Source organism: Salvelinus alpinus, chromosome 1, assembly GCF_045679555.1.
Source record: "Salvelinus alpinus chromosome 1, SLU_Salpinus.1, whole genome shotgun sequence".
Classification (NCBI taxonomy): Eukaryota; Metazoa; Chordata; class Actinopteri; order Salmoniformes; family Salmonidae; genus Salvelinus; species Salvelinus alpinus.
In genome coordinates this window covers 60,411,585-60,439,026 of record NC_092086.1, presented here as the reverse complement: position 1 = coordinate 60,439,026, position 27,442 = coordinate 60,411,585, and the positions used below count along the sequence as shown (strand labels likewise).

At 44.5% G+C, this 27,442-nt stretch overlaps 1 protein-coding gene and 1 long non-coding RNA gene across 3 annotated transcripts in view; one reads left to right on the top strand and one right to left on the bottom strand.

Annotated features, from left to right (window-relative positions):
* Positions 1 to 27,442, top strand: part of sez6l2 (seizure related 6 homolog (mouse)-like 2) — a 67,360-nt gene that overhangs the window by 8,453 nt on the left and 31,465 nt on the right. For both annotated transcript variants that reach the window (XM_071412517.1, XM_071412507.1), the window contains exons 4-8: positions 5,476 to 5,691; positions 5,817 to 5,950; positions 10,633 to 10,825; positions 11,164 to 11,349; positions 11,632 to 11,815. In XM_071412517.1, coding sequence (XP_071268618.1) covers positions 5,476 to 5,691; positions 5,817 to 5,950; positions 10,633 to 10,825; positions 11,164 to 11,349; positions 11,632 to 11,815 — 913 coding nt within the window. The remainder of the gene's footprint in view (positions 1 to 5,475; positions 5,692 to 5,816; positions 5,951 to 10,632; positions 10,826 to 11,163; positions 11,350 to 11,631; positions 11,816 to 27,442) is intronic.
* LOC139582491 (uncharacterized) lies at positions 20,117 to 22,148 on the bottom strand. Its single transcript, XR_011676372.1, has 2 exons — positions 21,350 to 22,148; positions 20,117 to 20,953 (listed from the first exon to the last, which is right to left on the bottom strand). It is a non-coding gene; the product is annotated as an uncharacterized lncRNA (long non-coding RNA).

The window sequence follows — 27,442 nt, the reverse complement described above, 5'->3', positions numbered from 1 at the left end:
TAGAAAAAATTCCATATTCTACATATAAGTCTTTCCTTGTCCAGTAAGAGAAAGCATTATCTATTAGGGAAGCGGGGAATAAGTGATTCTTATCAATAGGACCCATAGTAGATGCAGAGGAGAATTTAAAATGCCTTCAAAACTGGTGTGGAAAAAGTGTGGAAAGCACTACAGGATTGCCAGTATAGCGAGAGGGGGATGCTGGGAGAGAAGAGCAGAGTAAAGCAGGAAGAGAAGCAGAAATACAAGAATGTGCCTCTAGGTGGCACCTGGAGTATGTAACCAGAATGGCAATTTCTGAAAGTTGTCTGCCCAGTAATAGTATAAAAAGTTGGGTCGTGCAAGCCCTCCACTAAACTTGCATCTCTGAAGTAAAGATCTACTCACTCTGGGTACCTTTCCTCCACAGAAAAATGTGGTAGCAGCCTGATTTGATTGACTTTAAAAAGCACTTTGGTAAAAACAATGGGTTAATATTTTTAAAATGTATTTTACATTTTTTTATTTAACCTTTTATTAAACTAGGCAAGTCAGTTAAGAACAAATTCTTATTTACAATGACGGCCTAGATTGAAATAAGATAATGGAACTTGGGTAAACTGTTCATTTTTACAGCATTAATCCTGTAAGCTACCCCATCTCTGAAAATCAGTTTTAATTTGCGTAAGGAGGGGAGCAACGTTTGCAGAAAAAAGAGCATGTAATGAACGAGTTACCTTCACTCCAAGATATTTGAAACCAGAGCGGCTAAGCTGAAAATCCAAGTCAGTCTGCTGGAGCTGTAGCACTGCTGTATTGATTGGGAATTTGGAATTTCTTAAATAACTCAGTTGGAAACCCATCAGGCCCTGGAGCTTTGCTGCTCTGCATTGACTTGATAGACTGAATAACCTCTTCAAGGATGAGAGGAGAATCAAGATCATCTGCAGTTTCAGCCTCAACTGTGGGAGTCTCCAGTTCACCCAAAAATGTAGTCATATTGGCAGTATCTGATGGAAATGCAGATGTATACAGGGAGGAATAGAAAGACCTGAAGGTGTCATTGATCCCCGTAGGGTCAGAAATCAAGCTATGAGAGGAATCTTTAATTTGGGGAATCAGACGGGTTGCAGCACTGCGTTATAATTGGTGTGCGAGCAGACGACTTGCCATGTTCATAGTAGCTACCACGTGAATGCAATAGTAACCATTCTTTATCTGTAGTGGACAAGAGATTGAATTCAGATTGTAAATTCAAGCATTGCCTATATAGCCCTGGTGATGGCGTCAAGGCATATTGGTGGTCTAAGTCAAGGATGGCTTCAGAGAGTTCTTCAAGTTTAGCTTCCCGAGTTTTGTTTAAATGAGAAGAATAATGTCAACAGGGAAGAGGCGACTCCGGGATGCTGGCCTTCTAGGCAGAGTTGCAGAAACAGCCATATCACAGACTGGCCAATAAAAATAAAAGATTTAAGATTGGCAAAAGAACACAGACACTGGACAGAGGAACTCTGCCTAGAAGGCCAGCATCCCGGAGTCGCCTCTTCACTGTTGACGTTGAGACTGGTGTTTTGCGAGTACTATTTAATGAAGCTGCCAGTTGAGGACTTGTGAGACGTCTGTTTCTCAAACTAGACACTAATGTACTTGTCCTCTTGCTCAGTTGTGCACCGGGGCCGCCCACTCCTCGTTCTATTCTGCTTAGAGCCAGTTTGCGCTGTTCTGTGAAGGGAGTAGTACAAGGCATTGTACGAGATCTTCAGTTTCTTGGCAATTTCTCGCATGGAATTGCCTTAATTTCTTAGAACAAGAATTAGACTGAGTTTCAGAAGAAAGTCTTTGTTTCTGGCCATTTTGAGCCTGTAATCGAACCCACAAATGCTGATGCTCCAGATGCTCCAGGCCAGTTTTATTGCTTCTTTAATCAGTACAACAGTTTTCAGCTGTGCTAACATAATTGCAAAATGGTTTTCTAATGACCAATTAGCCTTTTAAAGTGATAAACTTGGATTAGCTAACACAACGTGCCATTGGAACACAGGAGTGACGGTTGCTGATAATTGGCCTCTGATGATGGCAAGGAATAAGTTAGTCCTAAATATTTCAAAAACTTAAAGTATTGTATTTGGGACAAATCATTCACTGAAACCTTAAACCTTGAAATTGAGCAAATTGAGGTGACAAAACTGCTTGGAGTAACCCTGGATTGTAAACTGTCATAGTCAAAACATGTTGATACAACAATAGCTAAACTGGGGAGAAGTATGTCCATAATAAAGCCCTGCTCTGCCTTGTTAACAAAACTATCAACAAGGCAGGTCCTACAGGCCCTAGTTTTGTCACACCTGGACTACGGTTTCAGTCGTGTGATCGGGTGCCACAAAGAGGGACCTCGGAAAATTACAATTGGCTCAGAACAGAGCAGCACGGCTGGCCCTTAATTGTACACGGAGAGCTAACATTAATAATATGCATGTCAATCTCTCATAGCTCAAAGTGGAGGAGAGATTGACTTCATCACAACTTGTTTTTGTAAGAAGTGTTGACAGGCTGAATTCACCGAGGTGTCTGTTTAAACTACTAGCACATAGCTCGGACACCCATGTATACCCCACAACACATGCCACCAAAGGTCTCTTCACAATCCCCAAGTCAACAACAGACTATGGGAGATGCACAGTACTACATAGAGCCATGGCTATGTGGAACTCTATTCCACATTAGGCAACTGATTGCAAGCAGGAAAATCAGATTTTAACAACAGATAAAAATACACCTTATGGAACGTCGGAGACTGTGAAGAGACACACATACAGTACTGTCACGCCCTGATCTGTTTCACATGTCCTTGTGCTTATCTCCATCCCCTCCAGGTGTCGCCCATCTTCCCCACTTATCCTCTGGTTATTTATACCTGTGGTTTCTGTCTGTCTGTGCCAGTTCGTCTCGTTTGTCAAGCTTACCAGCGTTCGTCCTGTCAACTCCTGTCTTTTCCCAGCCTCTTTTTTCTCGTCCTCCTGGTTTTTCACCCTTGCCTGTCCTGACCTTGTACCTGACCACTCTGCACGTTCCTGATCCTGAGCCTGCCTGCCGTCCTGTACCTCTGCTCCATCTCTGGATTACTGAACTCTGCCTGTCCCCTGACCTTAAGCCTGCCTGCCATCCTGTACCTTTGCTCCTTCTCTGGATTGTTGACCCCTGCCTGCCTTGACCTGTCATTTTCCTGCCCTGTGGGTACAATAAACATTGTTACTTCACACAGTCTGCACTTGGGTCTTACCTTGATTCCTGATAGTACGAACTGGCCATGACTGACCCAGCAGACTTGGACCAGCTCCGCAATGCCATCTCCTCCCAAGGAGCCACCATTGGTAGGCACGAGAAGTTGCTTCATGGTCTGATGGAAGGGTTCCAGGCCGTGGTCGAACGTCATGACCTAGCCTTGGATGCATTGCGGGAGCAATTCCGTGGGTTGCCTACTAGGCAGCCTACCACAACGGTAACCTCCCGGTCCCTCTGTAACCCGGCTGGTAGCAGCACCGTCACACCGGTTTCCCGGGAAACCCGCTTACCTCCCCCAGAGCGTTACAATGGAGATTACAGATCCTGCCAGGCCTTTCTCTCCCAGTGCTCCCTCGTTTTCGAGCTGCAGCCTCCTTTTTTTCCCCTCGGACCACTCAAAGATAGCGTACATTAGTACGCTGATGTCCGGGAGGGCACTCGCTTGGGCCACGGCGGTATGGGAGCAACAATCCAGCATCTGCCTCAGTCTGGAGGTATTCGTGGCTGAGTAGAGAAGTTTTCGAGGCTCCTGTGTCCGGGAGAAAGGCTGACCGGAAGTTACTCCAGTTTCGGCAGAACACCCTCAGTGTGGCAGACTATGCAGTGGAGTTCCGCACGCTAGCAGAGGGTACCTGGAACACGGAAGCGCTGTTCAACATGTTCCTGCACGGATTATCGGAGGAGGTAAAGAATGAGCTGGCAGCCCGAGAACTACCGACGGATCTCGACTCACTCATCGCTTTAACCATCCGGATCGATGGTCAGCTGTGGGCACGTAGGATGGAGAAGAGGTCCGATTGTGGTCCCAATCGCTCACTCAGGGATCCCACCTTGCAGCTGATGAACTCCGGAAGTCCCCGACGTCTACGTCCCCGAGAGGATCCGACTTTACCCGAGTTCCTCCAAGAGCCTCCGGAGACTGCCGATTCACCTCTTCCCGAGCCGATGCAGCTCGGTAGGTTTAGGCTGTCTCCAGCCGAACGCGTACCAGACTTGAGACCCAGAGTTGTCTGTATTGCGGTATTGCCGGTCATTTTGTGTACCCTCCATACTTTTCTGTGTCTAGAGGATCAAAAACCAGGAGGACGACGCTGTACCCGCCCGCCTGACTACTCTGCTCGTCCCTGACCTTGAGCCTGCCTGCTGTCCTGTACCTTTGCTTCTACTCTGGATTATCGACCTCTGCCTGCCTTGACCTGTCGTTTGCCTGCCGCTGTGGTTACAATAAACATTGTTACTTCACACAGTCTGCACTGGGTCTTACCTTGATTCCTGATACAGTACACATGATAAGACACACACTTTACATACACATACACATGGATGTTTTTTCTAATATATGTGAATGTGGAGTAGTGGCCTAAGGGAACACACTAAATGTAAATGGTAAAGTGTAATGTAATGTAATATTTTAAACTGTAAGTAAATGCCTTATGTTTCTGGACCTCAGGAAGAGTGGCAGCAGCTAATGGGGATCCTTAATAATTACAAATGCAAACCGGTGTGCCTGGAACCTACTACCATACCCAGTTCAAAGGCACTTAAATCTTTAATCTTGCCCATTCACCCTCTGAACAGCACACATACTGTACATAATCCATGTCTCAATTGTCTCAAGGCTTAAAAATCCTTCTTTAACCGGTGTCCTCTCCTTCATCTGCACTGATTTGAGGTGGATTTAACAAGATTTAACATCAACAATATGAAGGGTGGTACTCAGTGATGTGTTGGATTTTCCCTAAACATAATACTTTGTATTGAGGACATAAAATGTATTTCTTTGTCACATTTTAGGCATATTTACTTTAGTGCCTTATTGCAAACAGGATGCATGTTTTGGAATATTTTTGTACTTACTCCGCAATAATAATCCAAGTGACAGAGTTAAAAAGAAGGAAGCCTGTACAGAATTCAAATAGTGTTTCTATGGGCTATAGTAGTAATGGGCTTTAGTAGTAGTATTTAGATATTGGTATGACCATCTTAGAACAATTCCATATGTTAGCTTAGTAGAATCCCCCCTCCATTTTGACATTATGGAGTATTGTGTATAGGCCAGTGAATATCTCAATGTATTACATTTTAATTTCAGACTTAATGTGGAAAAAGTAAAGAGGAAATTGTACTTTCTGGAAATTGACCCACCTACAAAAGAGGGGTTCCGCGGGCCGCTAGTTGCCAATCTCTGGTTTAAACACTCTGCCTTGATTGCAGGTACAACCACCAACCCTACTCAGGCTGTACCACAGCTTGGGCAGACTGAGCCTGCAGCCACTGTGATGCTACCAGGGGTGCTAACCACGGCGCTGACCTCATCGCCTCCAGTTAGCCTATCAGGAGCAGGGAGAACTGTAACATCCTCACCCACAGAGGAGGAGACGACAACCACTTTGATCACCACAACGACCATCACCACGGTGCACATGCCGGGTAAATGCATTGTGGGATTGCAAGCCTAACATGTTAGGATGATGCTCGTGTTGCACAGGCATTACTTCCATAAGGTTGAGATATTTGTGCATTTTCAGTCAAGTGTCCTGACTTTCTCTCTCCAGTGCAGTGCAATGCCAGTCTCTCTGGGATGGAGGGCATTGTGGAGTCTCCAGATCCTCTCTCCTCATCCCCTTATTCTCCTCTGGAGTGCACCTACAGCATCACGGTGTATCCGGGTTATGGAGTGGAAATTCAGGTAAGTCACCGTTAGTCATCATCATCATGCCACTATTGTTTATTTTTGTATTATTTGCACACAAGAAAAATACAAAGCAATGGGATGAGAGTTTAAGAAGCAAGTGAAAAGTGCATGTATGGGAAAGGCTGGGAAAGGCTCCTTGATGTTGTAGGCACAAAGCGTCTAATGAAGGGGGCTGTGCTTTTATACTGATTGGTTCTCTTGTGTCTTTCTCACTCAAACAACCACTTGGACAGCCAAAAATACAATTTTGGTTTTCATTAATTTTTACGCTAATATCCAATTTTGACTTTGTGGCTGTGGACTCTAGTGGAAGACGTTTATCAAGCACATAGGCTTAAATATCACAGCACCAGTTTAAGCACCACCTTCTCCCAATTCTGATTTGTCAAAATAATCTATGAAGAAAACCCAGAACCAGGAACTACTAATTTAGCAACATTTTCAGTATATTTAGTGAGTTTTCAGACCCCTCCAACAACTTTTAGTGGTAAAGATTCAAGCAAGAAATGCAGTTACTTTTCAGGCTGCCTTCAGGGAGTTTGACACTGAGGGATTCTATGGTTTTGATAGCATTTAGCTAGTCTTGCTAATACCAGCCTCTCTACGTCCTTGATGTGAGAGTCTGGAACGGCTGCTTTGATGTGTCGACAAGAAGCGACCATAATGAAGGGGCTGTGCCCTCAGACTTCAAAGCAGCATCCTACGCTGGTAGGATATCCCCGTTTTTGAATTTAATCATGATCTATTGTTTTACATAGGACCGCTTAAGCCCTTCCGCTTCCAGGATTAGCAAACACTGTCGAAGGAGACCATGGTCTTGTTGTGTCTTTGGTTATACCGGATTAAGTGTTATGACATGCTATTCTATAAAATACTTTCTCCGTAATTAATATTACCTGGTTGAACTAATCATGTAAATGTAATTAACTAGAGAGGAGGGGCACCACGAAATAATATTTATAGAGCTGTTATCTTCCGAATAAACTCTTAAAGACCTAGTAATATTTTACATCAATAGCAGTCAATATTAATCGTCACCTTATTTCAGTCTCATCTGAAAGTTGTAAATTCTTGGTTATCTTCACAAACCCTGGCTAACAAGTTGAATCAGCAATACACAATTGGGTTTAATTATTTATTTACTAAATACCTAACTAAATCACACAGAATTACATATACACAGAATAAATCATACCTTGATTACAAATTACGTCATAAAGGAAAACGTCCCTAGCGGGCGGAACAGATATAACAGCTTGTTACACGCAAGAAAAAGGGCTGGGTTTGAGTGAAAGAGCGGGAAGACTGAGGAACAAAGGGCGAAGCTGTGCTATCGTAAATACAATATCTTATGCATTCTAAATTACCGCCCATTTGGAAAAGGAAAATGCAATAAATATTTACTCTGAGCTGCGCTTCAGTAGGTTGGTGGTAGATGGCAGGCCGTGTTGCCAAACCGGGTCCTTTGTCCTTTGAAGAATGTCTCTGCTACTGCTGGTAAATTGAATACGTTGTAGTAACGTCGTTGGGTGGTAGACGGTATACTCTGTCTGTCCTAATTTACGTTTGCAGCTGCTGTTGCTAACTCAACATCTAGGAGGTATCACTTCTATAGTGAATACGAGTTCAAAGTTCATATTATTCGCAACCAAAGCTCATGCTGAGGTTGGCTTAGTTCTGTAGTTGACATGTTATCTGAACCATTCTGACATTGGACCGTCGTCCTCACATCCTCGGAACAGGAAGTTAAATTTTTGTCAATGGCTTATATAGTGGAGGGAGAAGGGTGTGTCTGAAAAGTTTATAACCCATGTCTCTTCACAGGGACGGGCCACTGGTTGAGCAGAGCCCTAAACTTATGAAAACCCAAATCTCTCATTTGGAAGCTAAAATTACATTTAATCTCTTCACAAATAATTTCATATTCAAACATTTGAATTAAACAACAATTCCATGTGAATCCGATACCTCTGATGTGCAGACTTTCCACAGTAGAGTTTATGTCATTCTATCGTTGATGAGAATGTGCCAGATGACAACCGAACTGACATAATATACCTTAAGTACCACCGCATATGTTCACTTGGTCGGATTACCAGAATATAGTTCATTTCCCCCCAACTTCTGATGTTCCCAGAATCTCTATGTTAACCAAAGGGGCTTTCTAATGTCACATCAGTAGAGTAGGGAGAGGAAAGGGGGGGAAGAGGTATTTATGACTGTCATAAACCTATCCCCAGACCAACGTCATGACAGTCTCAATGGGTTTTCCCTGAATTAACTGATGACCTAGTAACTGTTTTTCATTAATGTTGAGTTTTGTATTGATTGCTGTTTTATTTGACATTGTTTTGGTTGTTATCAGGACCCCCTTGCGAAGGAGCAAGGGGGTCCACCACTACCACATATCTACAGTACAAAATCCATGTGTATGTATGTGTATAGCGTGTGTCTGTGCCTATGTATGTGTTGCTTCACAGTCCCCGCTGTTCCATAAGGTCTATTTTTTTATCTGTTTTTTAAATCTAATTTTACTGCTTGGTAATGATGGACTGTCGTTTTTCTTTCCTTATTTGAGCTGTTCTTGCCATAATATGGACTTGGTCTTTTACCAAATAGGGCTGTCTTCTGTATACCATCCCTACCTTGTCACAACACAACTGATTGGCTCTTTAAACAGCTGGAATTTTCCAAGCTGTTTAAAGGCACAGTCAATTTAGTGTATGTAAACTTCTGACCCACTGGAATTGTGATACAATGAATTATAAGTTAAATAATCTGTCTGTAAACAATTGTTGGAAAAATGACTTGTGTCATGCACAAAGTAGATGTCCTAACCGACTTGCCAAAACTATAGTTTGTTAACAAGAAATTTGTGGAGTGGTTGAGAAACGAGTTTTAATGACTCCAACCTAAGTGTATGTAAAGTTCCGACTTCAACTGTATGTGCTGAGAGAAGGACAGTGCACCGTCTAGCCATACTCCCAAGTACTTGTATGAGGGGACTACCAAAAGCTCTAAACCCTCAGAGGTAGTAATGACACCTGTGGTAAGAGGGGCGTTCTTCTTACCAAATCACATGACCTTTGTTTTGGAGATGTTCAGAACAAGGTTAAGGGTAGGGAAAGCTTTTTGGACACTAAGAAAGCTTTGTTGTAGAGTATTTAACACAACATCCAGGGAGGGGCCAGCTGAGTATATGACTATCATCTGCATATAAATGGATGAGAGACCTTCCTAATGCCTGAGCTATGTTGTTGATGTAAATTGAGAAGAGCGTGGGGCCTAGGGTTGAACCTTGGGGTACTCTCTTGGTTACAGGCAGTGGCTGAGACAGCAGATTTTCTGACTTTATACACTGCACTTTGTAAGAGGTAGTTAACAAACCAGGCCAAAGACCCCTCAGACACCAACACTCGACACAAGAATGGAATGGTCTACCGTATCAAAAGCTTTGGCCAAGTCAATAAAAATAGCAGCACAATATTGCTTAGAATCAAGGGCAATGGTGGCATCATTGAGGACCATTAAGGTTGCAGTGACACATCCATAACCTGAGTGGAAACCAGATTGCTTACCAGAGATAATACTATAGACATCAAGAAAGTCAGTAAGTTGATTATTGAGAAGTTTTTCCGACACTTTTGATAAACAGGGCAAAATAGAAATAGGCCTAAAACAGTTAGGATCAGCTTAAGCTCCCCCTTTAAATGAAGGATGAACTGTGGCTGCCTTCCAAGCAATGGGAACCTCCCCAGAAAGGAGAGACAGGTTAAAATGTTTGGAGAAAGGCTTGGCGATGATTTGGGCAACAACCTTAAAGAAGAAAGGGTCTAAACCATCTGACCCAGATGTTTTTTTGGGGTGAAGTTTAAGAAGCTCCTTTATCACCTTGGACTCAGTGACTGCCTGCAGGGAGAAACTTTGTAGCGGGGCAGGGGAAAAAGAGGGAGAAACATCGGGGATAGTCACATTAGAAGGGGTGGGAGATGAGGAAATGTTGGACGCGCAGGGAGGCATGGCTGAGTCAAATAGGAATCCTGACTTAATGAAGTGGTGATTAAAGAGCTCAGCCATGTGCTTGTCAGTAACAATCACATCATCAACATTAAGGGACATGGGCAGCTGTGAGGAGGAGGGTTTATTCTCCAGGTCTTTAACCATTTTCCAGAACTTCTTGGGGTTAGACCCACAGAGAGAGAACTGCTCCTTAAAGTAACTAACTTTGGCCTTCCCGGGTAACCTGAGTGCACTTATTTCTCATTTGCCTGTACGATAGCCAGTCAGCCTGAGTAAGCCTTTCTCCAAATTCAATTCTTGAGGTGGAGTAACTCTGCAAGATCACGGTCGAACAAGGGGCTGAACCTGTTTTTAATTCTAATTTTTAACAATACCATTACCATTGAAAATATCAAAAAAGAAGTCCAAGCGTCTTCTACTGGGGTAGAAGAGAAAGAAAAAGTAGGCGGGCTTGGATTCCCCAGGTACCTGTTTGCTCAGAGTAGTCCTCTGCAAGCAAACAGTTGCAGTATACATCATGTGAAATCCATTCGACATTGTGGAGAACTAGTTTTGAATAATGTAAACATGGTGGTTGGCAACCAGTGTTAGGCATTTTTACTCCTCAATGATTCCTAAATGAGTCACTAGATGTCCACCATCTCCCCTCTCCTCAGGTGAAGAAAGTGAAACTGTCCAAGGACGAGTCCCTGACTATCCTTGGCTATGGAGGGACGGGACCAGAACTCTTAGCCAATGAGACCCTAATGAGTGAGGGTCAGGTGATTCGAAGCTCAACCAATCAGGTGCAGATTTACTACCGCAGTCTCCGGCAGACCGATCATGGCATGTTCAGCCTACACTATCAAGGTAAATTCAGAGTGGTGTCTTTTCTTTTTCCAATAAAATATTTTTGAGTCATTAAAATGTTATTTTAAGGGTGCTGTCCACAACAACGAGGGGAAGCACACCATAACTGGAGGTTATTATTTTAGTTTAATAAAAATAAAAAATGAAACAAACTAGTTTGTTTGGAGAACAACACCCCGGAATTTTCGCATGAATTGTCAAGGTATTCCATCCCAGTGAGCGCTTTGAGTGTGATGGTTTGTTCACATGTCATCCTGCCTTGTTTTGTGCAATTAATCTGTAGCTCTCTCTCTTTCCTCCATCTTTCTCACTCCCTTAATCTGTCCTACATGCAACAGCCTTCCTCCTCTCCTGCTCATTCCCTCTCTCTCCTGAGGGAGGGGGTGTTACAGTAACGGACATCCACCCCGGAGGCCAGGCCCACTTTCACTGTGACCCTGGCTTCCAGGTCAGGGGCCACGAGGTAGCCACCTGCTTGAACATGACTCAACCTCATTGGAGCTCTCCTGAACCTCAGTGTGTGGGTCAGTGTCCGCTATCTTCTGACTGTAGAATCTTTGACCATGTCAATATGATTCAACAATTGTCTGGCCTGCACAGAAAATGTGTATCTGAAACGTACAATGCAGCTTTGTTGTGGCCAGTATGGGTACTGTGAGCTCATGAGAAATTATGTTTGTCCACGGAAGGCCCCACATCTCACACAGTTGAGGGAAGTGTTGATGTTTCTGTGGCTGGCCCCAATGCCAGTGTCCACACACTGTGTGTATAACTGATGACTCTTGATTGTTCTTCCCAACTGTCAGCTGTGTCATGTGGAGGGTGGATCCGAAACGCGACTGTGGGTAGAATCTTCTCGCCGCCTCCTCCATCTGCGAGTAACCACAGCAACGGCAATAATCTGAGCTGCCATTGGCTACTGGAGGCCAGGGAGGGACACAGGCTTCACCTCCACTTTGAGAGGGTTGCGCTGGACGAGGATGATGATAAGTAAGTTAAGATGTTAAATGGGCAATCTGCGATTGCTACATCAATTTCTTTACTTTTAAATTCATGATATGTACCTTTTAATCCTTGAAAAATATAATTTATAAATGCCTCATGAGCTTCAACTGTCTTACCCCATCAGTACCCAAAATATAACCTTGTTTTTACTTCTATGTAATTGTAAACAAACACTGTATAACGTCAAAACATGTAGAAGTCTCATGGATGGTCAGTCTATGAATTTGAGAGTGGTTACATTTCTCCAGCCCCATCCCTCAGCTATTTACCAAATCAGTGGCAGGGTGACAGCGGTGTTATTGTTTAAACTGCAGATTCAGCTGCTCAATTCTACATGAATAATGTAAAACCCATCTTAGTACAATTCTATTTTCTTACCCAGTACTGTGTATTGGTTAGATAATAACTTCCTTCTCATGGACTTTGAAAAAGTGAAGTTTCAAAAGTACAACAATAATTTGGCTGCATTGTATTGTGAGTTTCCTGCTAAAAAAAATACAGCATAGACCATCATAGGCTGGTCCAGTATAAATGCTGGTTTTGCTGGTGACCAGCCTTCGCTGAGCCTTCACTGTGTTTTTGATGGTGACCTGCTTTCACTGTGTTTTGGACACTGGTGCTAGGTTCTGACAAACAGAGTGAAAAACGAACGGAGTACCCATCGTTGGCTTCACCCCTCAGCATCCACTCCACCTTAAAGGAAGGGGTATAATAGTGGCCCACTAGATGTGACCTGTTTCACCTTGTAGCATGGGTTCGAACGGTGGAGGAGTGGCAATTGCATATACAGTGGCTTCAAAAAGTATTCAGACCCCTTGACTTTTTCCACATTTTGTTACGTTACAGCCTTATTCTGAAATGGATTAAATAAAAATAAAAATCCACAGCAATCTACACACAATACTCAATAATGACAAAGCAAAAACAGGTTTTGAAAATGTGGCAAAATAATTTAAATTAAAAACATAAATACCTTATTTACATACACTACCGGTCAAAAGTTTTAGAACACCTACTCATTCAAGGGTTTTTCTTTATTTTTACTATTTTCTACATTGTAGGATAGTAGTGAAGACATCAAAACCATGAAATAACACTTATGGAATCATGTAGTAACCAAAAAAGTGTTAAACAAATCAAAATGTGTTTTATATTTGAGATTCTTCAAATAGCCACCATTTGCCTTGATGACAGCTTGCACACTCTTGGCATTCTCTCAACCAGCTTCCCCTGGAATGCTTTTCCAAACGTTTTGAAGGAGTTCCCACATATGCTGAACACTTGTTGGCTGCTTTTCCTTCACTCTGCAGTCCGACTAATCCCAAACCATCTCAATTTGGTTGAGGTTGGGGGATTGTGGAGGTCATCTGATGCAGCACTCCATCACTCTCCTTCTTGGTAAAATAGCACTTACACAGCCTGAAAGTGTGTTGGGTCATTGTCCTGTTGAAAAAAAATTATAGTCTTACTAATCCCTAACCAGATGGGATGGCGTATCGCTGCAGAATGCTGTGGTAGCCATGCTGGTTAAGTGTGCCTTGAATTCTAAATAAATCACAGACAGTGTCACCAGCAAAGCACCCCCACACCATAACACCTCCTCCTCCATGCTTTACGGTGGGAAATACACATGTGGAGATCATCCATTCACCCATACCGCGTCTCACAAAGACACAGCGGTTGGAACCAAAAAATAAAGAATTTGGACTCCAGACCAAAGGACAAATTTCCACCAGTCTAATGTCCATTTCTCGTGTTTCTTGGCCCAAGCAAGTATCTTCTTCTTATTGGTGTCCTTTAGTAACGTTTTCTTTGTAGCAATTCAAACATTAAGACCTGATTCACACAGTCTCCTCTGAACAGTTGATGTTGAGATGTCTGTTACTTGAACTCTGTGAAGCATTTATTTGGGCTGCAATTTCTGAGGCTGGTAACTCTAATTAGGGATAGGCGTCCCGTCAATGGGACAGTTGTAAATCATCGCGTGAAAGTTGAAAGCAGCAGCCTTTGGCAATAGGGGCCTCCTTGGCAGTGGTAAGCCCGGACCGGATACATACTTCAAACAGCTTCACCACCCTGGATCCAAAGGTTCCGGCGCCTTCGTCCCTGGGGACTTCCACTTTGAGATCAGATGCGGAGGTACCTGCATCTTCGTCCCATGTTCTGTCTCCCTCTCTGGTGGCTTCTACCTCGGTTTCAGATCTTCAGAGCTCCCACCTTCATTGGGCCATGAGGGTGTCTGGGCGAAAGAAAGACCGGACTGCCTCAGCCATTTCACCAGCTTTCATCATCGGTAGCTCTATGGTGAGAAACATCTCGGTTCCCAGGGAAAAAACCCTGTGCTATCCCAGACCATGAGTACAGGTCATTACGAGGCACTCTCCTACCATTCTCCGACAGCTGTTGGGGGCTGATGCTATCGTAGTGCATGTTGGGTTAAATGACATTAGGAGGGCTACCTTGGAACTGCTGAAAATTTTTATTTATTTATTTTTATTTAACCTTTATTTAACCAGGTAGGCAAATTGAGAACACGTTCTCATTTACAATTGCGACCTGGCCAAGATAAAGCAAAGCAGTTCGACACATACAACAACACATAGTTACACATGGAGTAAAACAAACATATAGTCAATAATACAGTGAAAAAAAAATAAGTCTATATACAATGTGAGCAAGTGAGGTGAGATAAGGGAGGTGAAGGCAAACAAATATATGTATAAATAAATAAAAATATAAAAGGCCATGGAGGCGAAGTGAGTACAACACAGCAAGTAAAATAAAAACTAAAAAAAACACTGGAATGGTTGGTTTGCAGTGGAAGAAAGTGCAAAGTAGAGACAGAAATAATGGGGTGCAAAGGAGCAAAATAAATTAATAAATAAATACAGTAGGTAAAGAGGTAGTTGTTTGGGCTAAATTGTAGATGGGTTATGTACAGGTGCAGTAATCTATGAGCTGCTCTGACAGCTGGTGCTTAAAGCTAGTGAGGGAGATAGGTGTTTCCAGTTTCAGAGATTTTTGTAGTTCGTTCCAGTCATTGGCAGCAGAGAACTGGAAGGAGAGGCGTCCAAAGGAAGAATTGGTTTTGGGGGTGACTAGAGAGATATACCTGCTGGAGCGCGTGCTACAGGTAGGTGCTGCTATGGTGACCAGCAAGCTGAGATAAGGGGGGACTTTACCTAGCAGGGTCTTGTAGATGACCTGGAACCAGTGGGTTTGGCGACGAGTATGAAGCGAGGGCCAGCCAACGAGAGTGTACAGGTCGCAGTGGTGGGTAGTATATGGGGCTTTGGTGACAAAACGGATGGCACTGTGATAGACTGCATCCAATTTATTGAGTAGGGTTTTGGAGGCTATTTTGTAAATGACATCACCGAAGTCGAGGATTGGTAGGATGGTCAGTTTTACAAGGGTATGTTTGGCAGCATGAGTAAAGGATGCTTTGTTGCGGAATAGGAAGCCAATTCTAGATTTGACTTTGGATTGGAGGTGTTTGATGTGAGTCTGGAAGGAGAGTTTACAGTCTAACCAGACACCTAGGTATTTGTAGTTGTCCACATATTCATATTCAAAATGGATTTTGAAGAACTGATTCTGGCTCTGAAAGATTCCAAAAAGCGGCCAGTTATTTCAGGCCCGATGCCATCACTGGGCCACGGCTGTGAAAGATTCAGCAGGCTACTGGTATTACACATCTGGCTAAAATACTACTGTAGATCTGTTGCATAGCTTTTATAGATAACGTTGACACCTTTTGGAAACAGAAGATGCTCTACAGGAATGACAGAGTCCCTCCAAATCATCTTGGCTCCTGGACTCTGCCCACGGATTTCAAGGCTGCATTTAGACAATGACTTATCAGTAACTAAGCCCTGCTCAGATAATCCCTACCATTGTGTTGCTGAGTTGTCGTAGTGCTCTTGCAAATGTGCATTGTCGCAGGGGCGTTGGCAGTCATAATATGAGTATCCTAAGTCCTTCTAACTCCTCAATGCCTCTGTCAATCCTACAGCTATTGTATGCAGTAATCATGCGCCTAGTTAGCACTAAGGCGGATTGCCCTAGTAGGAAGTCCACTGTGTGCAGCTCACCTTGCATTATCAGCTCAAACAAAAATATCACTGTCATATCTACCTCTGATAAGCCTCCCAGTAAAGCAATAAAACAATCAAGAATTCCAGAAAAGTGCTAAAAATAGCCCACTGTAACGGTTTTCTTCCATTGGTGAAGGAGAGGACCAAAATGCAGCGCGGCTAGTGTTCAACATATTTAATAAAGAATGTGTGAACACTACAAACAACAAAAACAATAAATGTGAAAACCGAAAACAGTCCTATCTGGTGCAGAACACAAACACAGAGACAGGAAACAATCACCCACAAAATCCCATCACAAAACAAGCCTCCTATATATGATTCTCAATCAGGGACAACGATTGACAGCTGCCTCTGATTGAGAACCATATTAGGCTGGACACAGAAACAGACAAACTAGACACACAACATAGAATTCCCACCCAGCTCACGTCCTGACCAACACTAAACAAGCAAAACACATAAGAACTCTGGTCAGGACGTTACAGTACCCCCCTCCTGAGGTGCGGACTCCGAACGCACCCCTAAACTCAAGAGGAGGGTCTGGGTGGGCATCTGTCCGCGGTGGCGGCTCCGGCGCAGGACGAGGACACCACTCTACCACTGTCTTTGTCCCCCTCCTTTGAGTGGCGACCCTCGCCCCCGACCTTGGTCTAGAAACCTTCACCAAGGCCCCCCCTAGATAGAGGAGATAGCTCAGGACAGAGAGGTAGCTCAGGACAGAGAGGTAGCTCAGGACAGAGAGGTAGCTCAGGACAGAGAGGTAGCTCAAGACAGAGAGGTCGCTCAAGACAGAGAGGTAGCTCACGACAGAGGGGCAGCTCCGGACTGAAAAGCAGCTCCGGACTGAAAAGCAGCTCCGGACAGAGAGGCAGCTCCGGACTGAAGGGCAGCTCCGGACTGAGTGGCAGCTCCGGACTGAGTGGCAGCTCCGGACTGAATGGCAGCTCCGGACTGAGTGGCAGCGCCGGACTGAGTGGCAGCGCCGGACTGAGTGGCAGCGCCGGACTGAGTGGCAGCGCCGGACTGAGTGGCAGCTCCGGACTGGAGGGCAGCTCCGGACTGGAGGGCAGCTCATGACTGGAGGGCAGCTCATGACTGGAGGGCAGCTCATGACTGGAGGGCAGCTCATGACTGGAGGGCAGCTCATGACTGGCAGGCGGCTCTGGCGGCTCCTGACTGGCTGGCGGCTCCTGACTGGCTGGCGGCTCTGGCGGCTCCTGACTGGCTGGCGGCTCTGGCGGCTCCTGACTGGCTGGCGGCTCTGGCGGCTCCTGACTGGCTGGCGGCTCTGGCGGCTCCTGACTGGCTGGTGGCTCTGGCGGCTCCTGACTGGCTGGCAGCTCTGGCGGCTCCTGACTGGCTGGCGGCTCCTGACTGGCTGGCGGCTCTGGCGGCTCCTGACTGGCTGGCGGCTCTGGCGGCTCCTGACTGACGGACGGCTCAGGCGGCTCCTGACTGACGGACGGCTCTAACGGCTCGGGACAGACGGGCGGCTCTAACGGCTCGGGACAGACGGGCGGCTCTAATGGCTTGGGACAGACGGGCTGCTCTAACGGCGCTGGGCAGACGGATGGCTCAGACGACGCTGGGCAGGCAGATGGCTCAGACGACGCTTGGCAGGCAGATGGCTCAGACCGGAACTGGAGGTACTGGGCTGGAGACACGCACCTTAGGGAGAGTGTGTGGAGGAGGAACAGGGCTCTGGAGACGCACTGGAAGCCTGGTGCGTGGTGTAGGCACTGGTGGTACTGGGCTGGGGCCACACACCATAAGGCGAGTGCGGGGTGCTGGAACTGGAGGTACTGGGCTGGGGCGGGAAGGTGGCGCCGGATATACCAGACCGTGCAGGCGTACTGGCTCCCTTGAGCCTGCCCAACCTTACCTGGTTGCATGCTCCCCGTAGCCCGACCAATGCGGGCAGGTGGAACAACCCGCACTGGGCTGTGTAGGCGAACCGGGGACACCATGCGTAAGGCTGGTGCCATGTACACCGGCCCGAGGAGACGTACTGGAGGCCAGATATGTTGAGCCGGCTTCATGGCACTTGGCTCAACGCTCAATCTAGCCCGGCCAGTGCGGGGAGGTGGAATAACCCGCACCGGGCTATGCACACGTACAGGAGACACCGTGCGCTCTTCCGCATAACACGGTGTCTGCCCGTACTCCCGCTCTTCACGGTAAGCATGAGAAGTGGGCGCAGGTCTCCTACCTGACTTCGCCACACTACCCTTTAGACCCCCCCCCCCCAAGACATTTTGGGGATTTCTTCTCTGGTTTCCGTGCTAGCCGCGTACCTTCATAACGCCGGTTCCTCTCTCCGGTTGCCTCTGCTCTCCTAGCTGCCTCCAGCTGTTCCCATGGGAGGCGATCCTTTCCAGCCAGGATCTCCTCCCATGTGTAGCAACCAAAATGCAGCGCGGCTAGTGTTCAACATATTTAATAAAGAATGTGTGAACACTACAAACAACAAAAACAATAAATGTGAAAACCGAAAACAGTCCTATCTGGTGCATAACACAAACACAGAGACAGGAAACAATCACCCACAAAATCCCAACACAAAGCAAGCCTCCTATATATGATTCTCAATCAGGGACAACGATTGACAGCTGCCTCTGATTGAGAACCATATTAGGCTGGACACAGAAACAGACAAACTAGACACACAACATAGAATTCCCACCCAGCTCACGTCCTGACCAACACTAAACAAGCAAAACACATAAGAACTCTGGTCAGGACGTTACACCCACATTAAACTGGTACCTTCAGACGAGTCTTGTGAGGTTTATGGGCATCTAAGGGCAAAACACGCAAAAAAAAAAAAATTTGACCAGTGTTTATTTCACCTTTATTTAACCAGATAGGCTAGTTGAGAACAAGTTCTCATTTACAACTGCGACCTGGCCAAGATAAAACAAAGCAGTTCGACACATACAACAACACAGAGTTACACATGGAATAAACAAAAATACAGTCAATAATACAGTAGAAAAAGTCTATATACAGTGTGTGCAAATGAAGTAAGATAAGGGAGGTAAGGCCATAAATAGGCCATAGTGGCGAAAAAATTACAATTTAGCAGTTAAACACTGGAGTGATAGATGTGCAGAAGATGAATGTGCAAGTAGAGATACTGGGGTGCAAAGGAGCAAAAAAATAAATAACAGTATGGGGATGAGGTAGTTGGATGGGCTATTTACAGATGGGCTATGTACAGGTGCAGTGATCTGTGAGCTGCTCTGACAGCTGGTGCTTAACCCTTTCACACGTACCATCACACGGGTGTGATCGTTCTACACTGGTCCCTGAAGCGTACGATCACACCCGTGTGATTAGAACACTCATTTAGAACGCTCCTTTAGAACGGCCAGTTTCGAATGACGCAACAATCAGCGTTTGAGCTGGCCACACTTTTTTCAGAAACTATTTACACAAACACAGTCCTTACAAAGTTATGTCCAGAATGTGAGCAGTTTATTTTTGGATTCAATGTTCAGATATTCACAGAAGAATATATAGCATAACACAATCATCCTAACCGGAAAAATGTAGGCTACATTTGTCCTAGCGCTGAGGAAAGATTGACCCAACACAAGCAGTCATATTTTCTAACTCTCGGCTGACATAAACTACAATATGAATTAGCTAATAGCAATTATTATGTATAATTAATCACATCACGGGTGAGCACACCATTGATCGAAATAATTAGGTAAAGCACTTTTTAGAAATCGAAAGTAATCCGACGGTTAGTTTCAGCGCGCAGCCATGCATATTTTTTTTTCTCACAGAAACCGAAGATAATAAGAGAAGAGGAGATGAGTTTGGTCTGTTTATAGTATGCATGTTGAAGGGGTGTGTCGTCTACCGTCGTTCACATCCCACCATTCATTTCCGGAAGTCCTCAAAAAACGAGTGAACTCTTACTCACCTCATTTTGTTATAACATCTTTGGTCAAACAGACGATTACTTGAACCCAGAATGCATTGAACGTCAACAAACATGACTACACAGCTGGAATTAGCTTAGCTCATCATAATCAGTACAACCTTCAAAAAAGTATTTTACACACATAATATGTGCCCATTACAATCTGTGCAAGAATCGGAATGCATGATTTGTCACCTAGATTTGAAAACATGTGAATAAAACCGTAAATACACAAATAATTGCCACACAAAACATTTTCTGATAGTGATTTATTGATACAAGTGGCGCGTGCCGGCAGTCAACCACGTACCCTCTCACTCTAAACCATTCAGTGTTGTTGTTTATGTATGTAGCTAGTGAGATGAGCTGAAGCATTAGCAATGTCTTTCAAAAGGAGACAACAAACAAATGTGGAAATTCTGGAGATTTTTTAAAATTCTGACAATGAGTCTGAGTATGAAAGTCAGGAATCAGATTCTGACAGTGACAGTGAGGAGCTGCCCCCCAACCTTGTAGCCATTGAGAACCCTGAATCTGAATTTCCCTTGTCCACTGACAAAGTCCCAGTTCCCTTTGAAGATGCTGGTGGTGATGGAGGCATACCAACAGTGGATGAAGTACAGGAGTTCTGTGGTAGCTGGAAGGCCACCAGTCATTTCACCCCTCCTGGCCCTGCTGTTTCACCCCTCCTGGCCCTGGTGTTTGCTTTGATGAGTCCCAGTCTGGAGTGCAACGCCCCTTGCCATTTCCAACTGAGGCAGAGTGCTTCAAGTTGTTTCTGACAGAGGAGCTGGTGGGAGACATAGTAGAGACCAATCGCTATGCCTTGGAGCTACAGGATAAGAGAGAGCCAGGAGTGGGGGACAACCACAATTAGTGAAATGTATACATTCCTGGTGACAGTAAAGACTGCTTTCTAGTTCTGCTGCTATGACTGCATTTCATCAACGCTACTACCATCCTAAATGACCCATTATACAAAATAAGAAATGTTAACAGCTGGCAGTAAAGTGGCATGACAAACGAGACGTCCATGTCCTCTCCACTGTCCATACAGCAACCATGTCGGCCACAGGGAAGGTGGACCACCTGACGGGAGAGAGAAACAAACCAGACAGAGAAACATGAAACCAGACTGCGTGCTTGACTATTACCTCAAAATGGGGGCAGTGGATGATAAACAGCTTTGTGGAATGCACTCAGAAAACGAACAAGTGGTATAAGATATTTTTAAATTTTTCCAGGGTAGCGTCAAAATACAACATGCCAATACTTCTGACGCATTTAGCATTGTTTTACAGAACTAATAGAATAATGTAACTAGCTACATAAGCACGATTGAATATAACACCATAAAAGGTGAGTAACGTTACCTCGCGTGTCCGCGGTTATAAGGAATATATACAAATATATTATGCTCCATTCACACAGTGAGCTATAGTAGAAACGGTATAACACGACACAATAACGTAATTAGGCACTTACTTTGATAGAAACGCAGTCTTGATTTGAAGATGGGTGTCTGGAGTGACGCCTCTAGCACTGAGACGCTGTGCCACTTGGGAGTCATAAGGCCAGGGTAGCTTCAAAATACCACACATGCTAATACTTCCCTGACGCAATTAGCATTGTTTTCCAGAGCTAATAGGAGAATGTAGCTAGCTACCTAAGCATTGAGTATAACACCATAAATGTTATGAAATGAGTAACGTTACATCGCGTGTCCGCGGTTATAAGGAATATACACAAAAACATGATGCTACAGTAGAAACGACATAACACGACATGCAGAAACTATTATAACGTAATAAGGAACTTTGATAGAAACGCACACATTTCCAAAGGTATTATTGGTAACGAAAACAACTTTGATTTCGATGCAGGCGACAGGTGGAATAATATGAACACGTGTATGCAGGACGGCAGATGAGTAAATGTCCTGCACAAACAATTGAGAAGTGTTTGGGGAATTTTGTCCGGGTCAGAAATGTCAAAAAAATTAATTGGTCCGCAAAAGTAAAAATGACTACTTTTATGTGAATGAATGAGGCGGAACACACCTCATTTCAAACTGTTATTAGAAAATAAAAAACTTGTTAGAAATAATTTAAAATTGACAAATAAAAACAGGCTGCGTGCTTTTGTTTGAGGGCAGCGCGGATGAAATGTACTGTTACATAACAAACACATTCTGGAATGGAGAGAACGTTCTAATATCACGTGCATAAAAAAACTCACGCTGGGGCGACCGTTAGAGATATTTGGAACTCACGCATGAAAGGGTTAAAGCTAGTGAGGGAGATATGAGTCTCCAGCTTCAGTGATTGTTGCAGTTCGTTCCAGTCATTGGCAACAGAGAACTGGAAGGAAAGGCGGCCAAAGGAGGAATTGGCTTTGGGGGTGACCAGTGAGATATACCGCATGCTACGGGTGGGTGCTGCTATGGTGACCAGTGAGCTGAGATAAGGTGGGGCTTTACCTAGCAAATACTTGTAGATGACCTGGAATCAGTGGGTTTGGCAACAAGTATGAAGCGAGGGCCAGCCAACGAGAGCCTACAGGTCGCAGTGGTGGGTAGTATATGGGTCTTTGGTGTGTGGTGGCATATTTCTGCTTTACCAAATGAGGAGAGATACAAACTTCACACACCAGTCAGAGTTATACTTAAACTACATCTTTAATAATAAGAGCTTTGCAATAGCCTTTGACTTTCAATGATGTGCTATCTCTAATGAACCATTGAAAAGTGTCAACAGAAAAGTACAAAGATCTTTTATAGCCAAGATACACCCTTGTCAACTTACATGATGGACCACAGATCTTAGGAACTGTTCACAAAGAAATACTTTTACTTGAGAGAGAGGAGTATCCCATAGCCAGGTAGCATTCGCTATAAATTATCGTTCAGTTTGGTCCCTAAGACGAGGTTCTAATCTGGTTCCTGGTACTTCATAGCACAAAAACATTACCTCATGTTATCTGGAATGCTCTTTAGGTTTTATCACCCAAAGACATCGTAAATCTCCTCTGTCATTGCTATCTCATAGAGGCCCATCCTCCGTGGAACACACACACAATAGTTAACAGAATACTCTATTCTGTCGAATAAAACAACCATTATAATGCAATACAAGCATTATAACATAATCTTGACATTTTCCACGACAGGTGACAAAACGGTTGGCACTGTGATAGACTGCATCTAATTTGTTGAGTAGAGTGTTGGAGGCTATTTTGTAAATGACATTGCCGAAGTCGAGGATTGGTAGGATGGTCAGTTTGGCAGCAATAGTGAAGGATGATTTGTTGTGAAATAGGAAGCTTAGTCTAGATTTAATTTTGGATTGTAGATGCTTAATGTGAGTCTGGAAGGAGAGTTTACAGTCTAGCCAGACACCTAGGTATTTGTAGTTGTCCACATATTCTAAGTCAGAACCGTCCAGAGTAGTGATGCTGGACGGGCAGGCGGGCAGGTGCGGGCAGCGATCGGTTGAAGAGCATGCATTTAGTTTTACTTGCATTTAAGAGCAGTTGTAGTCCACGAAAGGAGAGTTGTATGGCATTGAAGCTCGTCTGGAGTTTAGTTAACACAGTGTCCAAGGAAGGGCCAGAAGTATACAGAATGGTGTCGTCTGCGTAGAGGTGGATCAGAGAATCACCAGCAGCAAGAGCGACATCATTGATGTATACAGAGAAGAGAGTCGGCCCGAGAATTGAACCATGTGGCACCCCCATAGAGACTGCCAGAGGTCCAGACAACAGGCCCTCCGATCCGATTTGACACACTGAACTCTATCAGAGAAGTAGTTGGTGAACCAGGCTAGGCAGTCATTTGAGAAACCAAGGCTGTTGAGTCTGCCGATAAGAATGTTGTGATTGACAGAGTCGAAAGCCTTGGCCAGGTCGATGAATACGGCTGCACAGTAATGTCTCTTATTGATGGCGGTTATGATATCGTTTAAGACCTTGAGCGTGGCTGAGGTGCACCCATGACCAGCTCTGAAACCAGATTGCATAGCGGAGAAGGTACGGTGGGATTCGAAATGGTCGGTGATCTGTTTGTTAACTTGGCTTTCGAAGACCTTAGAAAGGCAGGGTAGGATGGATATAGGTCTGTAGCAGTTTGGGTCTAGAGTGTCTCACCCTTTGAAGAGGGGGATGATCGCGGCAGCTTTCCAATCTTTAGGAATCTCAGACGATACGAAAGAGAGGTTGAACAGGCTAGTAATAGGGGTTGCAACAATTTCGGCAGATAATTTTAGAAAGAGAGGGTCCAGATTGTCAAGCCCGGCTGATTTGTAGGGGTCCAGATTTTGCAGCTCTTTCAGAACATCAGCTATCTGGATTTGGGTGAAGGAGAAATGGGGGAGGCTTTGGCGAGTTGCTGTGGGGGTTCAGGGCAGTTGACCGGGGTAGGGGTGGCCAGGTGGAAAGCATGGCAAACCGTAGAAAAATGCTTATTGAAATTCTCAATTATAGTGGATTTATCGGTGGTGACAGTGTTTCCTAGCCTCAGTGCAGTGGGCAGCTGGGAGGAGGTGCTCTTATTCTCCATGGACTTTACAGTGTCCCAGAACTTTTTTGAGTTTGTGCTACAGGATGCACATTTCTGTTTGAAAAAGCTAGCCTTATCTTTCCTAACTGCCTGTGTATATTGGTTCCTAACTTCCCTGAAAGTTGCATATCACGGGGGCTATTCGATGCTAATGCAGTACACCACAGGATGTTTTTGTGCTGGTCAAGGGCAGTCAGGTCTGGAGTGAACCAAGGGCTATATCTGTTCCTGGTTCTAGAATTTTTGAATGCGACATGCTTATTTAAGATGGTGAGGAAGGCACTTTTAAAGAATAACCAGGCAGGTCCAGGTCGATTAGAAAGGCCTGCTCGCGAAGTGTTTTAGGGAGCGTTTGACAGTGATGAGGGGTGGTCGTTTGACCGCAGACCCATTACGGATGCAGGCAATGAGGCAGTGATCGCTGAGATCTTGGTGGAAAACAGCAGAGGACTATTTGGAGGTCAAGTTGGTTAGGATGATATCTGTGAGGGTGCCCGTGTTTACGGATTTGGGGTTGTACCAGGTAGGTTCATTGATAATTTGTGTGAGATTGAGGGCATCAAGTTTAGATTTTAGGATGGCCGGGGTGACCTCTTGGCGCACGGATCCCTTTAACGGGATCATTTTCATAAACAACCGCTGAATTGCAGAGCGCCAAATTCAAAAATAATGACTAAAAATATTTATTTTCATGAAATCACAAGTGAAATATACCAAAACACAGTTTAGCTTGTTGGTAATCCACCTATCGTGTCAAATTTTGAAACTATGCTTTACAGTGAAAGCAATCCAAGCGTTTGTGAGTTTATCGATCACTAGACAAAACATTACGAACAGCTAGCAGCGATATAGATTGGTCACGAAAGCCAGAAAAGCAATAAAATGAATCGCTTACCTTCGATGATCTTCGGATGTTTGCACTCACGAGACTCCCAGTTACACAATAAATGTTCCTTTTGTTCGATAAAGATAATTTTTATATAAAAAAAACTACATTTGTTTGGCGCGTTATGTTCAGTATTCCACAGCCTTAGGCATGTCATCATGGGTTGACGAAAATTCCAAATAGTATCCGTAAAGTTCGTAGAAACATGTCAAACGTTTTTAATAATCAATCCTCAGGTTGTTTTTAACATTAGTAATTGATAATATTTAAACCGGACTGTAAACTATTCAAGAGAGGAGAGAAAGAAAATGTTGAGCTATCAGTGCATGAACGGACATCCGTCTATCCACCGACGCGATTTGATAAATCCCGCTCATTTTTCAGAATAAAAGCTTGAAACTATGTCTAAAGACTGTTCACACTCTGCCGAAGCCATAGGAAAAGGAATCTGGTTGATATCCCTTTAAATGGACAAAAGGCAGGCAATGGAACAGTGATTTTTCTAAATAAGAGTCACTACCGGGTTGGATTTCCTCAGGTTTTCGCCTGCAAAATCAGTTCTGTTATACTCACAGACAATATTTTTGACAGTTTTGGAAAATTTTGAGTGTTTTCTATCCTACTCTGTCAATTATATGCATATTCTAGCATCTGGACCTGAAAAATAGGCCGTTTACATTGGGAGCGTTATTTTTCCAAACATAAAAATTCTGCCTCCTAGCGTCAAGAAGTTAACTTCTGTCCCAGTTTAGGTCACCTAGCAGCACGAGCTCTGAAGATAGATGGGGGCAATCAATTCACATATGGTGTCCAGGGCACAGCTGGGGGCAGAGGGTGGTCTATAGCAAGTGGAAACGGTGAGAGACTTGTTTCTGGAAAGGTGGATTTTTAAAAGTAGAAGCTCGAATTGTTTGGGTACAGACCTGTATAGTAAGACAGAACTCTGCAGGCTATCTCTGCAGTAGATTGCAACTCCACCCCCTTTGGCAGTTCTATCTTGTCGGAAAATGTTATAGTTAGGGATGGAATTTTCAGGGTTTTTGATGGTCTCCCTAAGCCAGGATTCAGACAAGGCAAGGACATCCGGGTTGGCAGAGTGTGCTAAAGCAGTGAATAAAACAAACGTAGGGAGGAGGCTTCTAATGTTAACATGCATGAAACCAAGGCTTTTACGGTTACAGAAGTCAACAAATGGGAGCACCTGGGGAATAGGAGTGGAGCTAGGCACTGCAGGGCCTGGATTAACCTCTACATCACCAGAGGAACAGAGGAGGAGTAGGATAAGGGTACGGCTAAAGGCTATAAGAACTGGTCGTCTAGTACGTTCGGAACAGAGAGTAAAAGGAGCAGGTTTCTGGGGGCGATAGAATAGATTCAAGGCATAATGTACAGACAAGGGTATGGTAGGATGTGAATACATTGGAGGTAAACCTAGGCATTAAGTGATGATGAGAGAGATATTGTCTTTAGAAACATTTAAACCAGCTGATGTCACCGCATGTGTGGGAGGTGGAACTAAAGTGTTGGCTAAGGCATATTGAGCAGGGCTAGAGGCTTTACAGTGAAATAAGACAATAATCACTAACCAGAACAGCAATGGACAAGGCATATTGACATTAGGGAGAGGCATGCGTAGCCGAGTGATCATGGGGGTCCAGTGAGTAGTTAGGCTGGCTGGAGACATGGCGATTCAGACAGCTAGCAGGCCGGGGCTAGCAAGCTAGCAGAAGGGCCTTAGAGGGACGTTGTGACGGAAGAAGTCGATTATAGCCTCCTCGTGTGGTTACGTCGATAGACCAGTCGTGATGGATTAGTAGGGTTCCGTGTAGCAAAGGGGTCCAGTCCAATTGGCAAATAGGTAGAGTGGCACAATACATTGGCCAATGGATCTCTTAAGCTAACAGTCCAATATGCTCTAGACAGCTAACAGGCCGTGGCAAGCAGGCTAGCAGATGGGCATTCAGGGGATGTCACGACGGAGGGGCCTGTTGGGAAAAAAATAACAATGTGCTTCCACAATGCTATTTCACAGTAAACAAATGAACAACTGCACGTTTATAGGGAAGGGCATTCAACATGTGCAGAACTTACACAAATGACTGATGATTGGCTGAGAGATATTGATAATAAAACGTTC